We start from the raw sequence: 27,326 nt of genomic DNA on the forward strand, positions 1-27,326 counted from the left end.
TGCAAATTAGAACTACAATGAGAAAGCATTATGTATTTATATTAGAGTGGCTAAAATTTAAAAGTCTGATAAAGTCAAGTAAGGAAGTAACAGAATTTAGAAACCTCATACACTGATGGTAGGAGCATAAAATGAGACAATCATTTTGAAAAACAGACATCTAACATATGATTCAGTCATTCTACTTGCAGATATTTGACCAAGAAAAAAGAAAGCACATGTGTATATGAAGACTTGAACATTAGGTTCAAAGCAGCAGCATCTGCAAATCCACAGTCTAGAAACAACCAAAATATCCCTCAACAACTCAACAACCAAACTGTGGTACACTCATACAGTATGAAACTAGTCAACAATAAAGACAAAAAAGCAAATGATAAATGCAACAACCTGAATGGATCTCAAAATAAATATACTTTGTAACAGATACAATTACAAATATACTTTGTAAGTATAACAAATACATTTTGCATATTTTATGATTCCACTTACATAAAACTCTAGAATATGCAAATTAATATCCAGTGACAGAAATAAGCTCAGTTCTGCATGCTACAACACAGCATACAAAGTATATTTTGTTTTTTGTTTGTTTTCCGGGTATGATTTTTTTAGTTTGGTCACGCTGGACCTTCAATGTGGCATGCAGGCTTATCTTGCTCTGGAGCACAGGCTTAGTTGCCCTGCAGCATGCAGGATCTTAGTTCCCTGACCAGGGATTGAACCTGTGTCCCTTGCATTGAAAGGTGGATACTTAACCACTGGACCACCAGGGAAGCCCCACAAAGTATATTTTGAACACAGAGTTCATTAGCTCAGTTGAATACAGAAGGAACCAGGTTCATCGTGGCTCAGTCTGACCATGTGCGTAGGCAACAATAAATGTTATAGCTTATTCCTACCTGGCCTTTGTTTATCTTGTTCCTTCCTCTCTAACTTAGCAGTCTCAACTCTTCCTTATACCCCTATTCCACCAAGGCTCCTTCACCTTCTTTTTAAGGTGAAATTCCATATTTACTAGTAAACTTTTTATCAGTATTAACATTTTTTTAACATTTTAATCAGGATTATTGTTCTGATTACTTTGCATATTATTTCCTCCATATCTGTTTTCCCCATAACCTCAGTTTTAGTGTGAAATTTTGCAGCATATAAGCATGCTGTCCCCTCTAAATACACTTTGCCTCCACTGCACCCGGCTCCTTGCCGTTGGGAGACTGGCTGGCCTGTATCAGATTGCAGCAGTGGGCTCCCTAACCCTTCAGAAGTCAGCCTCCAGCTTCTGGCTGGGTTCAGCCTGAGGGGCCATCGGGCGGCCGCTCACTCTGCTGTCAGGTTAGAGCAGACAGACCGAACGCCTCCACCAGCGGCTTCCACCAGGTAACCTCTTGATGTGGCTCTCACTGTAGGTTCTGCTAATGGCTCTCCTTGCCAAGAAATGATGGTAAAGGGTCTCAGGTCCTCTCCACTTTACTTAAACTCTCCTCAAATTACCCAGTTGGAATATGGCTTCTATTTCTACCAGGACCCTAACAGCACAGGTTTTCAGGAATACATATATCATGTGATAGCAAGAAAGGCATTTCTTTGAAAATTTAAACCAGGATTCCTTTGATTTGGTCACCTACATATAAACATTTTGGTGGGCTATTTGAGATTTGTACCAATTTCAAGGCTTGCAAGGAAATATACAATGTCTATAAAGATGATCTTACAACAAACTACCAAAGGGCATCCATAGTTCAGGTATTACATTTTGAAATAAATACATTAAAAAACTTTCCCCTGTTACAGTAATGTCAGCTTATTTCCTTATGGTTTTGTTTCACCCATAATCAGATAAACAGGACAAGCTCTGAGGGCATGATATCGGACAACCCAGTACCCTGACCCATCTCGTGAAAACCCTCTGTGCCAGAGAGTCAGGTCTCACATAAATGGTATATCAAAGATGGAAAAGCCCAGTCTTTGAATGCAGTAAAGAGAGTCAGAAGGCCAGGCAGAAAGCTAGAAGAAAATGCAGAACACCCACAGAAATGTAAAAGACCAGAGAGATGTGCAAGTGAAAAGACTGCGTGCTTGAAGGAAGGCCAAGGAGTAGCTCAAAAAGCCCAGGTGATAGAGCATTGAACACTGGAAGAATGGCCTAAATCTCTTTTCGGATCTGCACAAGCAACGCCAGCTCAAACTGTGATTCCATCAGATCCCACAACACAGCAGGAAGAAAATACATTAAAACAAAATATTTAGGGACTTCCCTGGTGGCCCAGCAGTTAAGGATCTGCCTGCCAATACAGATGACACAGATTCCATCCCTGCTCTGGGAACTAAGATTCTACACGTCGTGGGGCTATACTTAATCCATGTGCAGCAACTACTGAGTCTGCGCATCCTAGAAACCATGCTCCGCAACAAGAGACGCACCGCAGTGACAAACCCAAGCACCGCAATGAAGAGTATCCCCCGCTCACTGCCACCAGAGAAAGCCTGCATATGGCGACAACAGCCGATGCACCACACCAAGACCCAGCACAGCCAATAAGAAAATAAACAAATGAATAAATAAAATAGTTAGCATCACATGTAAGGGTTCTGTGACATCTCATGACAAAAAGAACTGTTGGATACCCAGTATCCCGAGCAGCCTCCCTTTTGGTTCTATTTAACATAACCCTTATTTATTTTAGACACAAGTTGAAATAAATCCTCTTCAGTAACACTTCAGGGTGGTGAAACTGTGCTTCACCTCCACCTAAATAACTGCTGCTTTAGCTCAGTGGCTACCAAACACCGGTCTCACAGAATTCTGTCAGTCCAATGTGACCTTTGTTAGCAATCTGTAACAAAAATGCAAAACTATTAATGCTGTGAACTAAGTGTATTTTATATGATAAACAGCCCTTAATTTTGAAATCAAGTCTTTATTCCTGTTCAACTATTAAAATTATTTTGCTTTTTTCAAGGTAAATTTAAGATGTCTGTGGTTTGCCAAAATTTTCATCTAATTATTAAAATTCAATCTTGCAAATATGGCCATCGAGTGCATATTTAACAAGAGATAAGAGATTCCTAACTAACTGAAATAAAGACATTTTCTCACTCTTTTCATTGAAGTATAGCTGGCTTATAAGGTTAGTTTCAGGAGTACAAACATAGAGATTTGGTACTTCTATAGATTATATACAATACAAAGTTATTATTATAAAATATGGACTATATACTCTGTGTTGTCTATTACAGCCTTGTATATTATTTATTTTATTTGCAGCGTCTGTACCTCTCAATCCTCTTCATCTATTTCAACCCCTCCTTCCATCCTGCTCCCCTCTGGTATTCACTAACTTGTTCTCTGTATACGTGAGTCTGTTTCTGGGGAAAATTTTCTCACTCTTACAAGAACTTCCCACCACCAAACAGATGTATGGTATGAGTCTCCAGATAAGACTTTCTTTATCTTATATGATCATCAAGTTTCTTTCTATTCTAACATTTTGTGATTCTATGTAAAGATCACATATCCACTCCAATAATGTGTATGTGATGATATTATATTGGATTAAACATTCTTCAAGGTCTGTAGTCAGCTGCTGAATAATCATACTCTTTTGCAGCTATTCATAACACCCAACAAAATCCTAACCATGAACAACTTTATTACTGAAGCAGGTCAGCACGTAATATACAACACGTTTTCACTTCCTAAGAAAGTGTACATTCCCTAGTATATTGTCCATACGTCCCCTCCCTCCCTCAAATTATTACACAAGACACTGACTTAATCCCTGGATCAGTATGCAACAAACATTATGTCCCACCTAGACCTTAAATGGCTTATCTGAAACGATGATGGCACAGTGTGTGTGTTTCTCTTTCCTTCCCTCTTCTTCTCCCTCTACATAGACATATAAACATGAAGAAAGAAAACATCACTATAATACAATATAAAAATAAATGGCATTTAAAGACTGTCATGAATGTAGTAAGACTGTATCAAAAATTGTGGGCTCAGTGCAGTGTGTAAATATCTAAAGGATAAAATATGAGGAAGGACCAGGATTATTTCCATAGCAAATTCCCCCCTTTCTCTGAAAAGGGATTGTTGTTCAGTCACTAAGTCACATCCAACTCTGTGACCCCGTGGACTACAGCATGCCAGGCTCTTGCGTCCTCCTCTATCTCTTGGTGTTTACTCATTCATGTCCATTGAGTCAGTGATGCTATATACATTTATAAATAAGAACATTTATACATCAAAAGGAAATTTTACTGAACTTCCCTAAGATAAACTTACTAAGTGATATTAATTTTGAATATAAGCAACTGACAAGTATCCAAAGCACCTTGTGCTCAATAAAGCATTTGTCATGGAAATGAATGGCAACAAACATGTCTTGTGCGTCCCAAACGGCTAAGAGGAGTCCTAAGATTTTGTGCACTACTGGCCTTTGAAGAAGACATCAACACCCAGGTTCAGGACATGTGGTTCCTCAGATTAAGACATTTTCTCAACCATAAAAAAAAGAAAGTGTTACTAATATTCAAATAAAGGATGAGTATGACTGTACAGAAAACTTATTAAAATTCATTTAGCAAAAAACAAATAGTTTTGGGCCCTGCTAGTTAGAAGGTGCTGTGCTTAAAACCAAGAAAGAAATATCTTCGCATTCATTTATCAGTAACAATTCTTAAAACAACCCAGCAAAAGATACAGACATAGAGCCATCTCTTTGCAGAATGAAATAAATTTAAGGAGCAGACATGGGAGAGGGGAAATGAGTGTCTACAACAGATTTTTTCCAGTATGCAAATACTATTTTAATCAGAACTATATTATATAATCGCCCCTGTGGTGATTAATGTATCAACTTGGCTATGCCACAATAATCAGATTTGGTCAAATATTATTCTAGATATTTCTGTGAGTGTATTTTTTTATATAAGAATAACATTTAAATTAACAGAATTTGAGTAAAGCAGGTGATGCTTCATAACTTGAATGGGACTCATCCAATCAGCTGAAAGTCTTAATAAAATCTTCAAAAAATTGACTTCCTTGGAGGAAGAGGGTTAGAGATTGCAACTCTTTCCTCAGTCTGCAGATTCTGGATGTTCAGGCTTCACAATCATGAGTCAATTTCTCAAAATCAACACCCCCATTCCCTTCTTCCCTCTCTCCTCATATATATAATCCCACTCCACACTGGTTCTAATTCTCTGGATTAGACTAATATAACCCACATACCATCAGAGTCATCTCTCAATAAATAATCTCATCACCTACTATTATATTCAAGTGACACCTCAATAAATGAATCCTGTAAAAATAAAAATAATCTCCTTGGGACTTCCAGGTTGTCTGGTGGTTAAGACTTTACGTCCCCACTGCAGGGAGTATACGTTCAATTCCTAGTCAAGGACGTAAGATCACACGTACCACACAGGGAGGCAAAAAAAAAAAAAAATCTTAATCATACACTTAAGCAGGGTTGCTAAGGAATGGAAAATCTTTCAACACTTGAAAACCAAACTCAGCAAATAGTTGATTATCTTCCACAAACATCTTTTTGTGGGGCTTCAACAGGACTGGGTGTACCTGAATCGTAGAGGTTTAATAAACATCAGGAAAAGTGAAGTCAAGGAAGGTTTCCTTCACCACAGATACTTCTTCAACTCTTCTCTGTGGTTTCCATTCCCTTTTTCCTTTAAAGATCTATTTATTTATTTTGGCTGTTTTGGGTCTTTGTTGCTGCATGGGCTTTCTCCAGGTGCTGAGAGCAGGGCCTACTCTCTAGCAAATCACATTGCACACGGTAGCCTCTCATTGCGGTGACTTTTCTTGTTGTGGAGTACAAGTTTCAGTAGTTGCAGCACGCAGGTTGAGCAGCTGTAACACGTAGGTTCAGCAGTTGCAGTGTGTAGGCTCAGGAGCTGTGGCACACAGGCTTAGCTGCTCTGTGGCATGTGGGATTCTCCTGGACCAGGGACTGAACCCCTCTCCCCTGCACCACCAAGGGGGGTGGGTTCTTAACCCCTGTACCACCAAGGAAGCTCTTCCCATTCCCTTTCACCTTTCTTGTTAACATAACAGTTCTCTGCTCCATGTGCTGACCTGAATATAGTGTTGTGTTCTTCTAGCAAGCTTATTGTTTCACCTTTTTTTAATCTCTTCAACTCTAGAATTTCCATTTGGTTTTTCTATAATTTCTTATGTCTAACTGAGATTCTCTACATGTTCAGTCATTGTTACCAAGCTTTCCTTTCATTCCATAAAAACGGTTCATTTACTTTTTAGAAGATATGTATAACAGCTGCTTTAAAAGCCTTGTCTCTAAAATTTAACACTGGAAGCAATCAGCAGCAGTTTCTATCACCTACTTCCTTTTCTCAATATTTCATACTTTGCTATTTTTTGGCATGTGTCATAATTTTACACTGGAAATTAGACATGTTTTATAATATGGTATAAGAATTCTGGAAAGCTACTTTGCTCCACAATATATAGTTACCAGTGATTCTGCTAGATTTTATTTTTAATTCTTGCTTTCATTTTAAAGCCTGCTTTCCCGGGGGCTGCCCCTGTGTCTGAAATAGGGAACTGAAAGTGGAATGATGCTAAAGCTGAAGCTCCAGTACTTCAGACACCTCATGAGAAGAGTTGACTCACTGGAAAAGACCCTGATGCTGGGAGGGATTGGGGGCAGGAGGAGAAGGGGACGACAGAGGATGAGATGGCTGGATGGCATCACTGACTCGATGGACTTGAGTCTGAATGAACTCCAGGAGTTGATGATGGACAGGGAGGCCTGGCGTGCTGCGATTCATGGGGTCACAAAGAGTCGGACACGACTGAGCGACTGAACTGAACTGCCCCTGTGTCTATGCAGCTTAGTGATTAGCCAAAGGTTCAACAGAGAATTTATTCAACCACCCTGAGTCAATAAAGGTTGTCATTCTTTCCAAAAGGATCTCTGTGCGTGCAGAGGAACACATTCAACAGTCAGACATTTTCAAGTCTCCCAGGTTTTAGTTTCCCTTAGATGCTTTCATGGCTCCTTTGCACATACATGAAGCTTTAGCTGGTCATAATTTTAGGCTAAAAGAGCCATGGGCCCACACAACCCCGTGGCCATCGTTCCGTGGACAATGCTGCGGAGCATGGCCATGACATTCCTCACCGTGGAACAATCAACCAAGTTGGAATCAGAAAGGGTGGAGTGTGACTCAAGCAGCTCCAGGCATGAATGCCACAGATTCCCACAGCTATGACTTAATATTTACCAGTCTCTCAAACATAAACACTTTGCACATTGTTGGAAGCCTTTGGTTGAGTTCTAGAGAAATGAAATGGTTATTATCTTGCAGATGAATTTCACTGTAAGTCACAAACTTCCGTTTTTCCTAAGAAAAACGGTTTCTGTTCCCTAGCTATTGCTTTATAACCTATTCTGGAAGTTCTTAGTCTTCTATAACACTGCCAAACTTTCTTATTCCTTTAGGCCCAGCACATGCTGTGCCTTCTTCATGAGGCTTTCTCCTATCAATCCAGGTACACTGACCTCTACCTTCTTTGAATTCCGATTAGATATCACTGGGCTTTGCAGGTGGGGCAGTGGTAAAGAATCTGCCTGCCAGTGCAGGAGATGAAGGCTCAATTTCTGAGCAGGAAGATTCCCTGGAGTAGGAAATGGCAACCCACTTCAGTATTCTTGCCTGGAAAATTCCAGGGACAGAGGAGCCTGGCAGGTCACAGTCCATGTGGTCACACAGAGTCAAACATGATGGAGCACACACACACACACACACACACACACACACACACACACAGATGTCATTATCCCATAATCATTTTCTATGTGCCATGTTTTTGCTTTCAACAACATTCTTAAATCTTTGGGACACAGAATTAGGTTTTCAGGTTTTATATCCTTATCCCATACCTAGCAAAGTGATGAGTACACAGTAAATTTTTGCTCACTTCAACCCAAAATTTTACACTGGAAGAAAATTGCCTTGTAACACATGGAGTCAAACCATTTCCCCAGAAAGCAACAATTAAGACTCCAAGATCAATCATGTTACACCGTTAGCACATTCTTTCCTTGTGCACTGCATCCATGACCCAGACACTATCAGCTGAAAGCACATGACAAGGACTACTGGCTACCAAGCCTAATATTCATTTTGATCCTCTACCTTACTAACAAAACCACAGTAATATCCCTGATTTCCTTGTAGCTAGGAGTTCAAGATGAGGTACTAACTGATAAAAGACAGTAGCCTTCTTGAGATCAAAAGGGGAAGGGGTTGTACTCTAAAAGATGTCAAAGCTAGAAATGGAAGAATCTAGATCATTAATGACACCTGGCAGAAACATTTCACTGGCCATGGACTGCCTACCCAGTCATTCAATTCCAAGGTTTGTACAGGCCACTGGAACTTTTACGAGCAGTTGAAAACAATTCCTAACTGGAATTATACAGTGATAACTAAATCGCTATAAGCCATTATGAAGAATATTGTTCTCATTTAATATATAAAGTAGGGAAAACTTGACTTCATGAGCAATAACAATTAAACATCTTAGTCAGTAAGCCTCTCACTGTCACAAATGCAATGGGCATGGAACTAAGAGTATGCCTGCTTAAAGAATTTAGAAACAGAGTGGATATATGTAGATGCATAATTGATTCACTCTGCTGTACATCTGAAACTAAACACTAAAAATCAACTATACTCAATAAAAATTTTTTAAAAAAAGTATGCTTGCTTGGGTTTGAATCCACAGTTTCACTGTGAGAATTCAGTGACTGAGTTTCTCTAAACTAAAAAATAGGAATAAGAACAGTATCTATTTCAAAGTATTGCTAACAGAAATAAAAGAGAAAATTTATGTAATGCCTTTAGAACAGTGTTAGGCACATGCTACAACAACAAATTGTAGGCCAATACACAATATGCACTAAGCTATATTATTACCATTAAGATATATTAAATTATCTTCTATTAACATCTTACCTAAGGATCATAATATATATTCTAATATAAATATAAAAGCACGATGGAATATACACTACTATATAGAAAATAGATAATCAACAAGGACCTACTGTATAGCAAAGGAGGAACTCTACTCAATACTCTGTAATAACCTATATGGGAAAAGAATCTGAAAAAGAAAAGATATACGTATATGTATAACTGAATCACTTTGCTCTACACTTGAAACTAACACAACATTGTTAATCAACTATACTTCAATATAAAATAAAATTTTTTTAAATCCTCAAAATAATGTAAAGAAAATGTTAATAACAGTTGATGATGATGATGTAACACTAACTTCTAATCCACTGTAGAAGGCCATTATAAATACTAAAAAAATAAATAAACAAAATGAAACATATTTTTCTTAATGATGCTACTCTTTCATGACTAAATTCTGATATACTGCTGGCTTTCTTTCATGTCCTGCTATCATCCTACATTTGAGAGGAAACGGTTGAGCAGAAAAATAAAGTGGCCTATGTGGCAAAAACCCTAAATATGTTATTAAGTCCTGTCCCAACCCTTTTGTAAAAGCATAGTCTTATGGTAAACAAAGACTTGAAAACATTAAAGTTCCCCCTCTGAAATAACACAAAATTTTAACAGTGGTTCAAAAAACTTTTTTTTAATTCCTTACCCAGAAGATCCAGTGCTCTTACAAACACCAAGGAGGGGCCTTTTTTCAGCAAAGTTGTCACACTTTTGAGCACCTGATAAGGAACATGAAGTAAAATGTAAAACAAAACTTCAAAAAGTATCCTTGTATATTTCCATTATTTTCATCCTCTCAAAATATTTATGGCTAAAGAGAAAGCAAAACATTCATTTAATTCGATATATTTATATAATTGAACAAAAAAACAGGAAAGCTATAAATAAACCTATAACTACTTTTTAAATGAACCAACATTTAAAATCTTTTTTATAATTGGCAACAACCTCAATTTCACACATGTTCTCCATGCAATCAGAAAGCTACCCCCAATTCCACCAAGTAACTACCTAAGAGTTGTATCAAAATTAAATAAAGTAAGGTCACAACAGAAACTTTAAAAACCTCAAAATTTCAGGCCATTCTCAATGTACGACAGTGTAAAATCCTGAAAAAAGACTAGTAAACTGAGTAGCAATGTATTAGAAAATAAAAATCAGTCAGACCATGAAGAATGAATGAAAGACATTGTCAAGTAAAGAGCTCCAAGAAACAGCACAAGCAAAGCACCCTGAATGAAGTCAGAGGATGCAAACATACATCACTTGCAATCAACTTTTTAGTTTGCTGCTTACAAACAGGTAAAATCACCTGGAAATGTGGCTTAAAAAAAAAAACAAAAAATTTGAAACTATCATTAATAACTTTTTTTAAATATAAGAAGATATTTTAAGCATGAAACAAAATAACAATGCAAAGAAAAACTGATGCTTAGAAATAAAAGAGAGATCTGGCAAATCAGAAAGATGGTAGATATTATTTGAAAATTCAACACAAGAATATGAGAATATTTCCTAGAGAACAGAGTCAAAAAAAAAAGGAAAAATCCACCCGCAAAAAAAGAAAAACGGCATTAATTTATATACACAGCATTAATTTATAAACAGGCTTCCCAGATGGCTCAATGGTAAAGAATCCACCTGCTGATGCAGGAAAGGTAAGTTCAATCCCTGGGTCAGGAAGATCCCCAAGAGGAGGAAATAGCAACCCACTCTAGTGTTCTTACCCAGAGAGGAGCCTGGCAGGCTACAGTCCATGGGGTTGCAAAGAGTGAGACATCACTGAGCGACTGAACACAAACACACACGAGAGAACTGTTAAAGGACCGTCTCAAAGTTCCAGCATATAGAAAGGAATTCCAAAAAGAAAGAACCGAGAAAAATAGAAGAAAGAATCCATGAATTGTTTCAAAATTTTTCATAGAACAAACAAAAGAGTCTATAAGCCCCCTGCAGGTCTAATACAATGAATTCAATAGCTGAACCACATGTCCATCATTTCAGGATACTGAGTCCTAAAAAGAATTTTCTATAGAAGCTCCAGGGAAAATAAAAAGGTTGTTTACAGGATCAGGAATTTAAATGACTGCTCTAGATACTACACTACTTATCCAAAAACCTACAGCTAACATCATGAATCCATTCCCCCTAAAGTCAAGAATAAGGCAAAGTCTCCACTCTCACCACTGGTATTCAACATGGTATTGGAAGTTCTAGACAAGACAGAAAAGAAAGGGGGGGACTTCCCTGGTGGTACACTGGAATCCACCTGCCAATGCAGGGGACACAGGTTCGATCCCTGGTCCAGGAAGATTCCACAGGCCACAAAGCAACTAAGCCCAAGGGTCACAACTACCGAACCCAGACTCAGGACTGAGAGGTGCAACAACTGAGCCCATGCTGCAACTACAGAAGACTGCGCACCTGGCGCCTGTGCTCCACAGCAAGAGAAACCACCACAATGAGACACCCGCGCACCGCAAAGAGAGGGCAGCCCCTGCTCACGGCAGCCAGAGAAAGCCCCAAAGGCCAGGCACGACCAAAAACAAGTGTAAAAATAAGAACCTTAAAAAAAAAAAAAAAGAAAGAAGTACAATGAAAGAACAAGGATAAAAGGAAAAGAGTGGGGAGGAAAATCATATGGATAAGAAAGGAATAAATAAAAGTCCCAATTTGCAGGGCTTCCCTGGTTGCTCAGACGGTAAAGAAGATGCCTGCAATGCAGGAGGCCTGGGTTCGATCCCTGGATCTTCCCTCCAGGAAGATCCCTGGAAGAGGAAATGGCAACCCACTCCAGTATTGGTAAATCCCATGGACAGAGGAGCCTGTAGAGCTACAGTTCATGGGGTCAAAAAGAGTCAGACTCAACTGAGTACACACACACACACACATATTTGCAGACAACACAACTGATACACCTAAAATCCCAAGGAATCAACAACCAAAACTCCTAGAGCTAGTGAGTTAGCTCAACAAGGTTACCAGAGTCAAGATCAACATACAAAAGTCAACTGTATTTCTAGGGACTTCCCTGGTAGTCCAATGATTAAGAATCCACCTTGCAAAGCAGGGGACACATGCCTGGTCAGGGAACTAAGGCGCCGCAACAAATGATGCCGCATGATGCAGTGAAGATCCAGCGTGCCACAACTAAACTCCAATGCAACCAAATAAACGAGTAAATATATCTTTAAAATTTCTAATATAAAAATGAGGAAAAGATCCAAACCGACACTTACAGTAAATATAGAAATGGGCAATAAGCAGATGAAAAAATGCTCCACATCACAGGTCATCAGGGATTCAAATCAAAACAATAAGACACCATTCCACAAGCATCACACTGCCCAAAATGTAAAACAACAATATCAGATGCTGACAGGATGAGAAACAATAAGAACTCTCCACCACCGCCAGAGGGAATGCAAAATGGTATGGTCACACTGGAAAACAGTGGACAGTTTCTTACAGAACTAAATGTACCCTTACTACAAGATCCAGCGATCATGCTTCTTGGTATTTATCCAAAGGAGCTGAGAACCTCGCTCACACAGAAACTTGCACATGGATATGGACATCAGCTTCGTTCACAGCTGCCGAAAGTTGGAAGCAATCAAGATGCCCTTCAGTAAATGGGTGGATAAATAAATGACAGTACCTCTAGAATTTGCTCTATGACACAGCGAGCTCAAATCTTGTGCTCTGTGACAACTGAGAGGGGTGGGAGGGAGATTCCAGAGGGAGGGGACATACGTCTATCTATGGCTGATTCATGTGATATATGGCAGAAACCAATAAAATATTGTAAAATCCCCCAATTTAAAATAAATTAAAAATAAATAAATATAGTGCCTCCGGACAATGGAATATGACTCAGGATTAAAACAAAATTAGCTAGCAAGCCATGAAAAAACACAGGGGAGGCTTAAATATATATTGCATTGCTCTGGAAAAGGCAAAAGTCAGTTTTTAATATTGAGACAGTAAAAATATCCGTGGTGTTCAGGAGTTTAAAAGGAGGAAGGCATGAATAGGCAGAGCACAGAGGATGTTTAAGGCAGAGAAACTACTCTATAGGGGCACAACAGTGTTGGAAAAGGTCAGTTTTCATTTCAATCCCAAAAAAGGGTAATGCCAAACAATGTTCAAACTATAGCAAAATTGCAACTCATTTCACATGCTAGGAGAATCATGCTCAAAATCGTTCAAGCTAGATTTCAACAGTACATACACCAAGAAATTCTAGATATACAAGCTGGATTTAGAAAAGGCAGAGGAATCAGAGATCAAATTGCCAACATCTGATGGATCATACTGCTCATACGGTTCTCAAGGCAAGAATACTGAAGTGGTTTGCCATTCCCTTCTCCAATGGACCACATTTTATCAGAACTCTCCACCATGACCTGTTCATCTTGGGTGGCCCTAAAGGGCATGGCTTAGCTTCACTGAGTTAGACAAGCCTGTGGTCCATGTGAACAAATTGGCTGTTTTCTGTAATTGTGGTTCCAGTCTGCCTGCCCTCTGGGGAAACAGTGGCAACAGTGGCTGACTTTATTTTGGGGGGCTCCAAAGTCACTGAAGATGGTAACTGCAGCCATGAAATTAAAGATCCGTCTAGTCAAGGCTATGGTTTTTCCAGCAGTCACGAATGGATGTGAGAGCTGGACTGTGAAGAAAACTGAGTGCCAAAGAATTGAAGCTTTTGAGCTGCGGTCCTGGAGAAGACTCTTTGAGAGTCCCTTTTACTGCAAGGAGATCCAACCAGTCCATTCTAAAGGGGAAAAGTCCTGAATATTCATTGGAAGGACTGCTGAAACTGAAACTCCAATACTTTGGCCACCTGATGCGAAGAACTGACTCATTTGAAAAGACCCTGATGCTGGGAAAGATTGAGGGCAGGAGGAGAAGAGGACAACAGAGAATGAGATGGTTGGATGGCATCACCGACTCAATGCACACGAGTTTGGGTGGACTCCGGGAGTTGGTGATGGACAGGGAGGCCTGACGTGCTGCGGTTCATGGGGTCACAAAGAGTCAGACACAACTGAGCGACTGAACTGATCTGATGGATCACAGTAAAAGCAAGAGAATTCCAGAAAAACGTTTACTTCTGCTTCACTGACTATGCTAAAGCCTTTGACTATGTGGATCACAACAAACTGTAGAAAATTCTTAAAGAGATGGGAATACCAGACCACCTGACCTGCCTCCTGAGAAACCTGTATGCAGTCAAGAAGCAACAGTTAGAACCAGACATGGAACAATGAACTGGTTCCAAACTGGGAAAGGAGTATGTCAAGGCTATATATTGTCACCCTGCTTGCTTAACTTCTATGCAGAGTACATCATGCAAAATGCCAGGCAGGATGAAGAATAAGCTGGAATCAAAATTGCCAGAAGTGTCAATAACCTCAGATACACAGATGACACTACCATAATGGCAGAAAGTGAAGAGGTGCAAAAGAGCCTCCTGATGAAGGTGAAAGAGGAGAGTGAAAAAGCTGGCTTAAAACTCAACATTCAAAAAACTAAGATCATGGTACCTGATCCATAAATTTAAGGCAAACAGATGGGGGGAAAAACGCAAACAGTGACAGACTTCATTTTCTTGGGCTCCAAAATCACTGCAGATGGTGACTGCAGCCACGAAACTAAAAGATATTTGCTCCTTGGAAGAAAAGTTGTGACAAACATAGACAGAGTATTAAAAATCAGATACAACACTTTGCCAATAAAAGGAGTATAGTTAAAGCTATGGTTTTTCCAGTCATCATGTACAGATGTGAGAGTTGAATCATAAACAAGGCTGAGTGCCTAAGAATTGATGCTTTTGAACTGTGGTGCTGGAGAAGACTCTGGAGAGTCCCTTGGACAGCAAGGAGATCAAACAAGTCAATCCCAAAGGAAATCAACCCTGAATATGTACTGGAAGGACTGATGCTGAAGCTCCAATATTCTGGCCACCTAATGCAAAGAGCTGACTCACTGGAAAAGGCCCTGATACTAGGAAAGACTGCAGGTGGGAGAAGGGGATGACAGAGGATGAGATGGTTGGATGGCATCACTGACTCGATGGACATGAGTCTGAGTAAACTCTGGGAGTTGGTGATGGACAGGGAATCCTAGTGTGCTGCAGTCCATGGGGTCGCAAAGAGTCGGACACGACTGAGCGACTGAACTGAACTAAAAGTAGTCAAATCCTAGAAACAGAAAGAAAAATGTGATTACCAGGGCCTGGGATAGAGGGAGAAATGGAGAGCTGCTGTTCAGTGGATATGGAGTTCTCTGAATGTACTTAACACTGCCAAGCTTTACAATTAAGTTTACCAGGAATTCCCTGGTAGTCCAGTAGTTAGGGCTCTGCACTGCCACTTCAGGGGATATGGGTTCAATTCCTGATCAGGGAACTAAGATTCAGCATGTCACACTGCATTCCTCCCACCAAAAAGAAGTTTGTAAAGATTTAAAGACAGTAAATCTTTTGTGATTTTTACCACAGTTTTGAAAAAGGTACAAAGAAATTGTGTGGTTGCACAAGTGTGTGCCTATTGGCTGTGTGTCATTAGGCAGATATATAGACAGATATTTAGCAACCTTAAGTGCTAAAAACAAACACATAAACATCAATTTCAGGATAGGGTAGTCTTCTTTGGGGTTCACGATGGAGAGAATTTCGGGGAGGGGTAGACAGGGGGCTTAAGCACTCTTAACAGTGTTCCATTTCTTTGCTAGATGGTATACACCAAGTGTGGGGCTTCCCAGGCGGCTCTAGCAGTAAAGAACACCTCTGCCAATGCAAGAGACACAAGAGACGCAGGTTCAATCCCTGGGTCGGAAAGATCCCCTGGAGAAGGACATGGCAACCCACTCCAGTATTCTTGCCTGAAGAACCCCATGGAAAGAGGAGACTGGCAGGCTATATAGTCCATAGCATCACAAAGAGTCGGACACAACTGAAGTGACTTAGCACGCACATATACACCAAGTGTAATGTAAATGTTAATATCCCACATTAATGGATCCCTCCAAAAATAATGAGGTTTAAATGTGGCTACACATTTATATTGTGCTCTGACATAATATACTTTTAAATTGTAATAATAATTATACAAAATAGGTTAAGACAAGTTATATGATCCATTCACAGACTATATTATCATACCTTAAAAAGATCAAAACTATAAACACAGTGTTGATGAATAAAGTTCCCCATAAGCAACTTAAATTATGAGAAGCTTAGAACAATTAGTGTCTACATTTTCACTAAATATTAATTTACTATGGATTGTGTGCTTTTCCCCCTGCTAAACAAATAAGTCAGATTTCACAATTAACAATATGACTTTCAAATGAAGCACAAGTTAAAAATTAACTAGTCCAAAGCCCATGATATTTATGCTTCAAATTAATTATAACTGAGTTTCAGCTACACAAGGCCAATTCTTCACTCCTACATTTTTCACCTTCACCTTTAACAATACCTATTCTGCCTCTGCCTCCTGGTGTTTTGACAAGGTCTTTATGGTTTGTACCTGGTATTATACACACCAATTTGCTATTTTGATGAGTGGCACATCATGTTTTTAAAGTGCAAATAATACTGGCAAGAAAGGTTTCACTGTCTTTGTGTTTTTCAAACCTGAATTGAAGAACCTCACTGGTTTCCAGTGAACTACTGGGTTACAAATGGAGAAGAGAATGGCCACCCACTCCAGTATTCTTGCCTGGAGAATCCCATGGACAGAGGAGCCTGGCAGCTACAGTCCATGGGGTCGCAAAAAGTCGGACACGACTGAGCGACTAAAATACACTGGATTACAACAGTCCTACCGAATTTGCTCTCCAGGTCAGTCACCTGACACTAAAGATTTATACTCTTCATGGATATTTAGAAAAGGTAACCAAGCAAAAAATTTACACTACAAAATAAGGCCCTTACTAAAGAACAACATAAAGCCAAAATCACCCTCTGTACCAGCAAAACTGTCCAGAAATAGGAAAGACTAGTCTACAAAAAGCACATAAATCATAACAAATCCTTCAAATTTCTTTGAGGCACACTGTCCACTGAATTTTTTTCAAAGTTGGAAAACTATGTAACATAACTTTAACTCTGCCTTAAATAATGTTGTTATGGACGGTTTGAATAAACACAATTTTTTAAGTGTTGATATAAAAATTCTACAATCTCATGACCACTGTAGCTATTAACCTGATTTTTCTTGCAATATAAATAGCATGTACTCTCCATGATGCCTAATGGAGTCATCACCCTCCCATAATGTAATCCTCCAAATTGTAGAGGATTAACTTTTTATATATAAAATTGTGTTTATTTGCATGTACAATAGAGAGAATGACGTTACACACACCTGTTCTACAGCATTTAACAGAATGTAGCACGATGATTGAAATGAAAAGCGGTTAGCTAAATCCATCAAATATAAAAACTATTGCAATCCTGTTGCAAAGTCCTTTTGTTAAACTCCTTTTATTCTAAATCCTTTTAATTCTGTTCTATAACACTAAAACATTTATAAAAAAGCTTAAAATCCTAATAAATCGCACAATTAAAGTAATGAAAATGGGCCTGCCCACCAAGTCACCAAACTCCTTCCCCCTCAACAAAATTCAACAGTTTTCATGTCAGAAAATGTTAAATGATACCCTCTACCACACACACCATTGTGAACTCGCTTAAACTGAAGCGTGTAGATTCATTAATCAGCCTTAAGAATTTCAAGATACCAAATAGAAACCAGTTCTGCATGGATCCAAAAGCATATTCAGAGGCAAATAAACATCCAACTGATATTAAGATTCTAACTCTACTCTGTGATGTTGAGGATGATATCTGGAAAAGAGAGATTTTTACATAAAAGTATGTTAAGTAGGCACTAAGGAATTTTAACTGAGTCTGCCTGCTGCAGAAAGATTCCACTGAACAATTTAATTCACTTTATCAGTTAAACTCTTTCCAAGTCTTCCATTCCATTTGTTATTTTATTGAAATAATTCTTTCAGAAAATATTTAAGTCAATGGGGTTGTCCAAACCCATTTTCCTTATAGATTCTCTCAATGTGAGCTTCAACCTGTAGTCATATTTTGCAGATATAAATTGTAGGTAGAAAGTATGATCCTATGCAGTTTGTAGTCAATATATCTTATTGTATGTTAATTTCAGATTTGGGGTAGATATTTTCCCACTAAAAAGTTCTATTTTATTAGACAATGTTCTATTTTATGCTATAAAACAATCTCCATTATGAACTAGATTACTCCTCATGTTTACTTCTCACCTAAAAGAGAAAACTATTAGGAATATTTTAGTGCAAAGAAGACAAAGCTAAAATGGAAGATGCAATGAAGAGGGAGAAATGGGGAAACAGATACACAGGTTGCAGGTACCGTCAACCAACCACAAGAAAAACAGGACAGAAATCATACTGCCTTAAATATGCTTTATCAAAACATGATCACCAAGTACATCTCTGCATTTGCCTCAAATATCCAAAACATGCATATACATTTTAGACTCCACGGTGACAGAAAAACATTAAAATGTTAAAGGCAACATTTTTTAGTTCTTCCTGGCTTTCTTATCTTCCTCTATAAGTTAAACGCTTTAGTATACGAAGTATCCCTTAATATACAATAGCGTCATATTATTTCTCTTCAAGGATTGATCAGGCCCTTTATGTTCTTTCACGGATTTGACTTGCCAGACCTTTTAATAAACACCAAACACAAATCATACATGTGATAAAGGAGTAAAATGAGACTTTGAGAGGCTAAATCATTTTCTCAAGTTGCTGTGGTACTAAACTACATGTGAATCAGAAAGAGAGCCCAGAATTTGTTCCTCTGTTTCTCTGGCTCGCTGAAAAAATCACTGTCGGAAAGTTATGGTTGAGAAGAACTCCACTGGAAATAAATAAAATTACTGATAAAAGCTAATGTATCTAATCGTTCAGTGCTTTAATTCTCTCATCTGCAAAGTGGAGATAAGTACCCGTACCTCACATAGGACTGTTGTGAGGATTTAAAAAGATAATAAATGGAATGGCCTAAACAAGGTGCTGTGACAAGAAGAACTCAATAAACTTTATGCAGTTATTATTGTCGCTGGCAAATGTCATATTGTGAATCTATTCATCTACTTTCCTGGTAAGAAAAAAATACTGTTCACAACCTTAACTCCTTCCGTGCTCCTTTACCAGGGTGACAGTATCTCTCTGACCTAGCTCTCTGCGCTGCTAACCCACACTGGAATGTGCCGAGGACACTTCTGCCTCAGGAACCATTTTCAGCTATCTCCTTAGAACTGTCAAGTTATACTCTAGTCACCTCCATAGTTGTCTTACACACTGTTTTTAGGTCATTGCTGAAATACTTTCCAACCAAAAAGATCATCCTCTATCATGCCTCCACTCCTTATTTTGACTTGTTTTTCTTTAAAGCACTGAACAGAGTCTCGTATTATACACATCTAATTGATTTACCTATTTCAACACACTCAAATGGTGCCTCAAACTCCATGACACAAGAACACATCTATGAAAGTTCACAACAGCTTTACTCATAATAGCTCAAAATATATGAATCCAACTCAATAGAAAATGAATAATACAATCATAAAATGGAATATGATTAAGTAATAAAAAGAAAAGATGTACTGATACATGCAACACTGTCAAGAACAGGAAAACGACTCCTCTAAAGTGAAAGCGAGACAAGAGAGGCTTCTGAGGGGGTGAGGTTGACTGGGAAAGGGCATGTAAGGACCTTCTGGGGTAACAGAAATATCTTTATAGAAGTATGAGTTACATAAGTGCATGCATTTGTCAAAACTCAAGCTGTAACAGGTAAATCTCTGCACTTCTCTACTGTAAATTACACCTACATTAAGAAATTGAAGCAAATAAGTTGTTTAGCAGCAAAGAAAATAAACTGTGTGCAAGACATGAATAATGGTTGATTCTCTTGCCTGGAAAATCCCATGGACAGAGGAGCCTGGTAGGCTGCAGTCCATGGAGTCGCAAAGAGTTGGACATGACTGAGCGACTTCACTTTCACTGTTCACTTTCATGCACTGGAGAAGGAAATGGCAACCCACTCCAGTGCTCTTGCCTGGAGAATCCCAGGGACAGCAGAGCCTGATGGGCTGCCGTCTATGGGGTCGCACAGTCGGACACGACTGAAGCGACTTAGCAGCAGCAGAGTGGTAAGAACAGAGGTGGGCTTTTCCCTCTTTTTCATCTAAAATATGACCAAAATATCAGTAGTCAGTCTAGGAGAAGGGTATACATGAGTTTACTATCATATTCATTTCACCATTCTGCAAGTTTTATGTTTTTTGCAGAAACAAGTTGGAATATGCATTCTAATAAGTATTAGCCTGGCATGCTACGTCCATGGGGTCACCGAGTCAGACACAACTTGGCAACTGAACAACAGCAACAGTGCATTAGAATAAAAGGATTAACATGAAGATGTAAAATATGGCATCAAAAACACAAAATGTGAGGGAGGGGAGTTAAAATGTACACCTTCTAGGTGTTAGAACTTAAATCATTACCAATTTAAAGCAAGGAGATAGAGTTAAAGATCAAAATTTATGAACCCAACAGCAGTAACAAATCAAAAGCCTAAAATAAATACACAAAAACTAGAGAGAAAGTAACACAAGCGTACCACTAAAAAAAAAATCAAATCACAATGGAAGAAGCTAAAAGAAGTACAGAGAAGAACTATAAAAATAACCAGAATAAAAGGAACAAAACGATAATAAGCACACACACTTTTAAATGTCAGTGGAATAAATGCTTCAATCAAAAGACACCACTGCGGGGGGGTGGGGGTGGACTGGATTAAAAAATAAGACTCATCTATATTCTGCTTCTTTTAAGACTAAGACATGCACAAATTGAAAGTGAGAAGAAGTAAAAAGAAATTTCATGCAAATGGAAACAACAAGGGCGGTGGTAGCAATATTCATATCAGACAAAATAGTCTTTAAAACAAAGTCTATAAAAATAACAAAGAGCATTATTTACTGATAAAAGGATAAGGATATAACACTTTAAAATATATACACTTGACACATGAGCATCTAAATATTCAAAGCAAATATAAACATGGACACAAAAGGAGAGCTTGACAAAAATACATTAATAGTAGGGGACTTTAACACCTCACTTACATCAATGGACACATCTACATTAATAGTAGGGGACTTTAACACCTCACTTACATCAATGGACACATCATCCAAACAGAAAATCAAGAAGGAAACAGAGATCTTAAATGACACATTAGACCAATTAATCTTAATAGATATCTATAGGACATTCCATCCGAAAAGATCAGAATACACATTCTTATCAAGTACACATGGAATGTTCTCCAGGATAGATCATATGTTAAGCCAAAAATAACTCTCAACAAATTTAACAGAATAGGAATTGTATCGAGCAGTTTCTCCAACCACGATAGTATAAAACTAGAAAGCAATTATAGGAAGAAAAATGGGGAAAATGAAAACAATGTGCTACTAAAAAACCAAAATGGATCAATGAACAAATCAAGGAGAAAATCAGAAAACAGCTCAAGACAAATGAAAATGGAAACACAGCTTTCGAATATCTGTGGGATGCAGCATTTGACAAAATTCAACATTGATTCATGATAAAAACTCTCATCAAACTGGTTACAGAGGCAACGTATCTGAACATAATAAAGGCCACTTACAACAAACCCACAACTAACATCATGCTCAACAGTGAAAAGCTGAAAGCTTTCCCTCTAACATCAGGAACAAGGCAAGGATGTCCACTCTTGCCACTTCTATTTATAGCATTGGAAGTCCCAGCCACAGCAGTCAGACAAAGAAAAGATATGAAAGGCATCCAAATTGGAAGGGAAGGAGTAAAAGTGTCACTATCTGAAATGGCATGGTATTACGTGCAGAAAATCCTAAAGATGCCACCAAAAATATATATATATATACTATTAGAACTAAAAAATGACTTCAGTAAAGTTGCAGGATACAAAATTAATACATTTAAAAAGTTATTACTTTTCCATACACTAATATTAAGTTATCAAAAAGAGAAAGCAAAAAAAAAAAAAAATCCCATTTAAAATCACATCAAAAAGAATAAAATACCTAGGAATAAGCTTAACCAAAAAAGTGAAAAGACTTATACTCTATAAACTATAAAACACTGATCAAAGAAACTGAAAATGACATAAAGCCATGGAAAGATGATATCCTATGTTCATGGACTGGAAGAATTAACATTGTTAAAATGTCCATACTTCCCAGCACAATCTACACATTTAATGTAATCCATATCAAAATACCCATGACATCCTTCATAGGACTGGAACAAATAATCCTAAAGTTTATATTTGACCATGAAAGATCTTGAATTGACAAAACAATCTTGAGAAAAAAGAACCAAGTGGGAGATATCACTCCCTGACTTCAAATTATATTACAAAGCTGCAGTAATCAAAACAGCATGGCACTGGCACAAAAAGAGACACATAGATCAAAGAAAGAACAGAGAGCCCAGAAATAAACCCACACATTCATGGTTAATTAATCTACAACAAAGAAAGCAAGAATACACAATGGAAAAAAAGACAATCTCTTCAATAAGTGGTGCTGGAAAACTGGACAACTACATGTAAAAGAATGCAACCCGAACATTTCCTCATACTATATACAAAAATAATGTCAAATGGATTAAAGGTCTTAAGTCGGGAAACCAAACATAAGCCAAACACCCTTTGAATTTTGGCAGAATTCTGACCACATTTGAGAAGTTGACATACTTTCCTGACACCAGTTCTACGAAGTATATGTTTTATATTATACTCAATTTCTACGTCCACATAGCCACATGTCATTCAACCTCCCCAAGTTTGAGCACACTTTACACAGCACAGTTTTTATCACATGATAAAGAAATCTAGGGATGTCAAACATAAAATGAGAAACAATAAAGTCAGAAATAAGTTTCAAGCCATTTATATGGCATTATCTTATAGTTTATAAACATGGAAATTCTATATACCAGGAAAGAATACATTTCGTTTTGAACAAATATGCTCAGGTAATTGAAAATTAATTCTGGCAATTATTGAAAATAGAAGAAGAAAACTATAATACCAAAATCTTAAATTGCTTAGAAATCATCTATATTTACATACACAAATATGTAAAAATAAATATATAATCACTTAAGGAATTTAACTAGCATAATATGTTAAGCCTTAATTTCAAATGGCCAAAGGCCAAACAACCTATTTTACAGTCACAAAAACTGATCTGAACATGAGCAGTTTGAAGTCAGACACAAATGGACTTGAGGTTTATGACCTTAATTCTGAACTTTAGTCCCACATTTGTAAACTGGAGATTCTACCTTACTTGAACATAGCAAGTGATCAAAAATAATAGCTATTATAATAAAATAAGACTAAAATGAAAGAATTCTGTGGGACCTAATGTTAAAAAGCTGATAAACTTTTAACCATAAACTAAACATAGCAGACAATTATTAAGTAGTAATTATGAGCCTCACAGGGCCACATCAGAAAGGATGAAACAGATAAACAAAGTCATCTCTCCTGAATAGGAAGTTCTAGACTACTCAGGAAACTAGTAAGAAATTATAAAAAGCAAAGTAAATAACAGGCATTAAGCTCTCTTTTAAAGCACGCAAAAAGCTCAGATATATAATCTTTCCTTGGTTGATCAGAAAGGTTTAATGGAGGTGCTTCCCTGGTTAAGAATCCATCCGCCAATGCAAAGGACATAGGTTCAATCCCTGGTCTAGGAATATCCCCCATGCTATGGAGCAACTAAGCCCAGGCACCACAACTACAGAGCCCACGTGTCACAACTACCGAAGCCCATGTGTGCAGAACCCGTGCTCAGTAACAACAGAAGCCACCACAATGAGAAGTTTGAAATCTGAGATGCCCCTGTTCACTGCAACGAAGACACAGAGCAGCCAAAAATAAAGTAATATTTTTTTAAAAGAAGAAGAAAAGAACGGTTCAATGGAGAATGTCAAATTGAATTAGGGTTCCTTGGAGAAGAGGGATAAAGGAATTAAGGAAAAAATCAAACACGGAGACAAGAAAATACAAATGAACGAAGACTAAAGTCTAAAGTCTGTATAATCTGCTGGAGAAAGGCTTTTCCAACTGACCAGCAGAAAGTAGAGTCCAAGAAGATCATGTGCAAAGATCCTGAATTCACCTCCTCTCATGGGCATACCAAATCCACAGCTACACAAAGATCATTTCCACTAGGAAATGATCTAAAAACCAGATGAACTACTTCCCCACAACAAAAGACCACAACGAGACAAGTGAAGGGACAGACAGAGGACTTCTGTGGCGGTCCACTGGTTAAGATTCCACACTTCCAACGCAGGGGCCAAGGGTTCGATCCCTGATGGGGAAACTAAGATACCACATGCTGCACAGTGTGGCCAATTTTTTTTTTTAATTAAAAAAAGGGGGGCAGAAACAAGGTCTCAGCAAAAACCCCACCCCTGGCTCCACAACACCAATAGGGAAGACTCACCCATCTAGAATTCCCCTCCTGAAGGAGTAGAGTTGATGCCTCACATCGGGCACCCCACCCCTTGGGAACTGCACTAACTAGAAAGACAAGCCCCCCAAATGTCTTCCTTAGAAAACCAACGGGGCTGACATCCAAGGGACCCAAAGCACTATATGAAAACTGGAATTCTCCTTTCAATGGGTCTGCATGCAGTCTCACTCAAACTAAGATCAAGCAAGAAAAGAAAAAAAAAGACAGCAATTTAGAAAGTGCCTAGACTATTTGCGGAAACTCATTTGCTCATCTAAGAGTAACTGCTGGAGGGACAGGGAACAGCAGAATCTCACCTTGGAGAGCGCTGGTGGACACCGTTACTGCACTCTCCTGCTAGCCTGCCAGCAGAGATGGGCTGAACCAGAGGCAGCAGCCTCCCTCCAGCCTTGCTAATTCAGGCAGGGGAAGGTGGTGGCAACCACTGCCTTGCTGAGGCCGGAAAGCTCAGGGGGCTGCAGCACTCCCTTTTTACTGGTTGGAGTGGATGAGCAGAACAGACAAACATTCTACTGCTCCCTAGCTAAATTCCGGCACTACACTTAGCTACTCCGTGGCGGAGGCTGACAAGCATGAGCCAGGCAGCATTCTCCCACCCCCAGGCCAAAGCTGGCAGGGGTACACAGGACAGGCACTCCCCTGCTGCATGGCTGAAACCATGGGCATGTGGACTCGAGACCTTTTCCCACTGTCTCTGGAAAGCCAGAGAGTCAGCCTGCCACTGACACTCTCCAGCTGACTTGCTAAAGCCAGCAGGCATGTGCAATCCACACAAGGGCCACCCCTCGATTGCCTAGCCCTGTTGGACAAGGAGGCCGACATTATTAAGCTCTAGGGGACTATAACAATTGAAAAGACAGTTCTTGGCAGGCCACCACCCCCACGGCACTGCATAGAAAGTCAAATGAAATTCAACCCTAGTCTGCTTGTGAAAAGGCCCCATTTACTTAGCCTGGAGCTTTGGCCTGAGGGACAGGTTTCAGGTTTCCCACACACCCAGAGCTAAGGAGGTGCTCCCAAGGAGATGCCAGCCCTACCTTCTCCTCTGACCTTACTACAGCTCTAAAAGACCTTCCAGAAAGGAGCTGCACAACTGTCCAGAGCCTCAATTTTTCTGTCACCCAGAGTACTACAGCTCTCCTGGACTGGAGGCCAGCAAGAATTACAAATGTGATGCACAGGACTGTATATATTTCTATACTTTAAAAGATCCTGCCTGGGGGTCTGGCTTCCAACCAGCCTGAAACTAGGTGCTAAATGAGATTTCTCCTATTAAAACACTGATAGGTCTTAGCACTCCCTCAAAAAGCCTACAAGGGGAAGGGAATCCATAGAGAGATTCCAAAAAAGTTTGGCAACTGAATATATGGAGGAGGCTATAAGGAAGACAGATAATCTTTAGGCTTCTTATGGTGACTAAAGTCAACAAGCATAAAAGATATAAGGAAGTTCTCATAGCAACACTCTGAATGTAGCATGAGAGGGAGAGAAAGGGAGATGGGAAAAGACACCAGAATTCTAGAGCCACTTTTTCCATCCTGCCAGTGGTGGAATGGAGGTCATGGGGCACCCTCTTCACAACTGCTCATTTTAGGCACTTTTTCAGTGAAATTAAAAAATAAAAAAATTATATCTTACTTCATTTGTCATGGTAGATAGGATAAAGAAAAATAGTGTTGATGCCTACAGTCAATTAATCTTTGACAAAAGAGATGAAAGTATGTAAAGCAGGTAAATAATAAGGTACTACTGTACAACACTGAGAAATATATTCAATATTACGCAATAAACTATAATGAAAAATAATCTGACAAAAAGAACATGTATATATACATATATATAACTGAATCACTTTGCTGTATACCAGAAGCTAACACAATATTGTAAATCAATTATGCTTCAATTTTAAAAAGATTTTTAAAGGAGAATATCATGTACACTTGAAAGACTATAAAACTATGGTATAAAAATATAATAGACAATGAACTTGAAATCATACTACAGTGGCCTGTTCAAAATATGAATAAAAATACCAAGAACAGATGTTAGCCACAGTCATATTCTGGTTAGAGAAAACATATATAAATACACTACTTTAAAAATGCAGAAGTGACTTAATACTGTTAAATTTAAAACATTAGCACCTTTAAAGAATACGTTTTTATATAAGAAAATCTCTCAAGACAAAATATATACAAAAAGAAACATCCCTCCTTCTTATTTCTTCACTCCAAACTTTCAGTTCTCATTTCTGATTTCCACTTCTGACCAAATATGGTTTCTCTTGCTTGCGCCTTTCTCCTCTCCACTTACAGCCCCAAACACAAAGAATTAAGACCATTAATAATCCTTGGTGGGGGGCTTCTCTGGTGGCTCAGACAGTAAAGAATCTGCCTGCAATGCAGGAGACCCAGGTTCGATCCCTGGATAGGAAAGATCGCCTGGAGAAGGGAATGGCAACCTACTCCAGTATTCCTGCCTAGAGAATTCCATGGACAGCGGAGCCTGGTGGGCTACAGTCCAGAGTCACCAAGAGCTGGACACAACTGAGCAACTAACACTTTCACTTTTTCAACCCTTGGTTCACTTTAACATTAAATGCTTGGACTTCGTTTTTACATTTTAATAATATAATAAATACCTATTAAC

At 38.7% G+C, this 27,326-nt stretch overlaps 1 protein-coding gene across 30 annotated transcripts in view; it reads right to left on the reverse strand.

Annotated features, from left to right (window-relative positions):
* BCAS3 (BCAS3 microtubule associated cell migration factor) overlaps nt 1-27,326 on the reverse strand; it is a 608,745-nt gene that overhangs the window by 487,620 nt on the left and 93,799 nt on the right. For all 30 annotated transcript variants that reach the window (XM_069602698.1, XM_069602701.1, XM_069602691.1 and 27 more), the window contains exon 7: nt 9,683-9,755. In XM_069602698.1, coding sequence (XP_069458799.1) covers nt 9,683-9,755 — 73 coding nt within the window. The remainder of the gene's footprint in view (nt 1-9,682; nt 9,756-27,326) is intronic.

This window comes from Ovis canadensis, chromosome 11 (genome assembly GCF_042477335.2).
Source record: "Ovis canadensis isolate MfBH-ARS-UI-01 breed Bighorn chromosome 11, ARS-UI_OviCan_v2, whole genome shotgun sequence".
Lineage (NCBI taxonomy): Eukaryota > Metazoa > Chordata > Mammalia > Artiodactyla > Bovidae > Ovis > Ovis canadensis.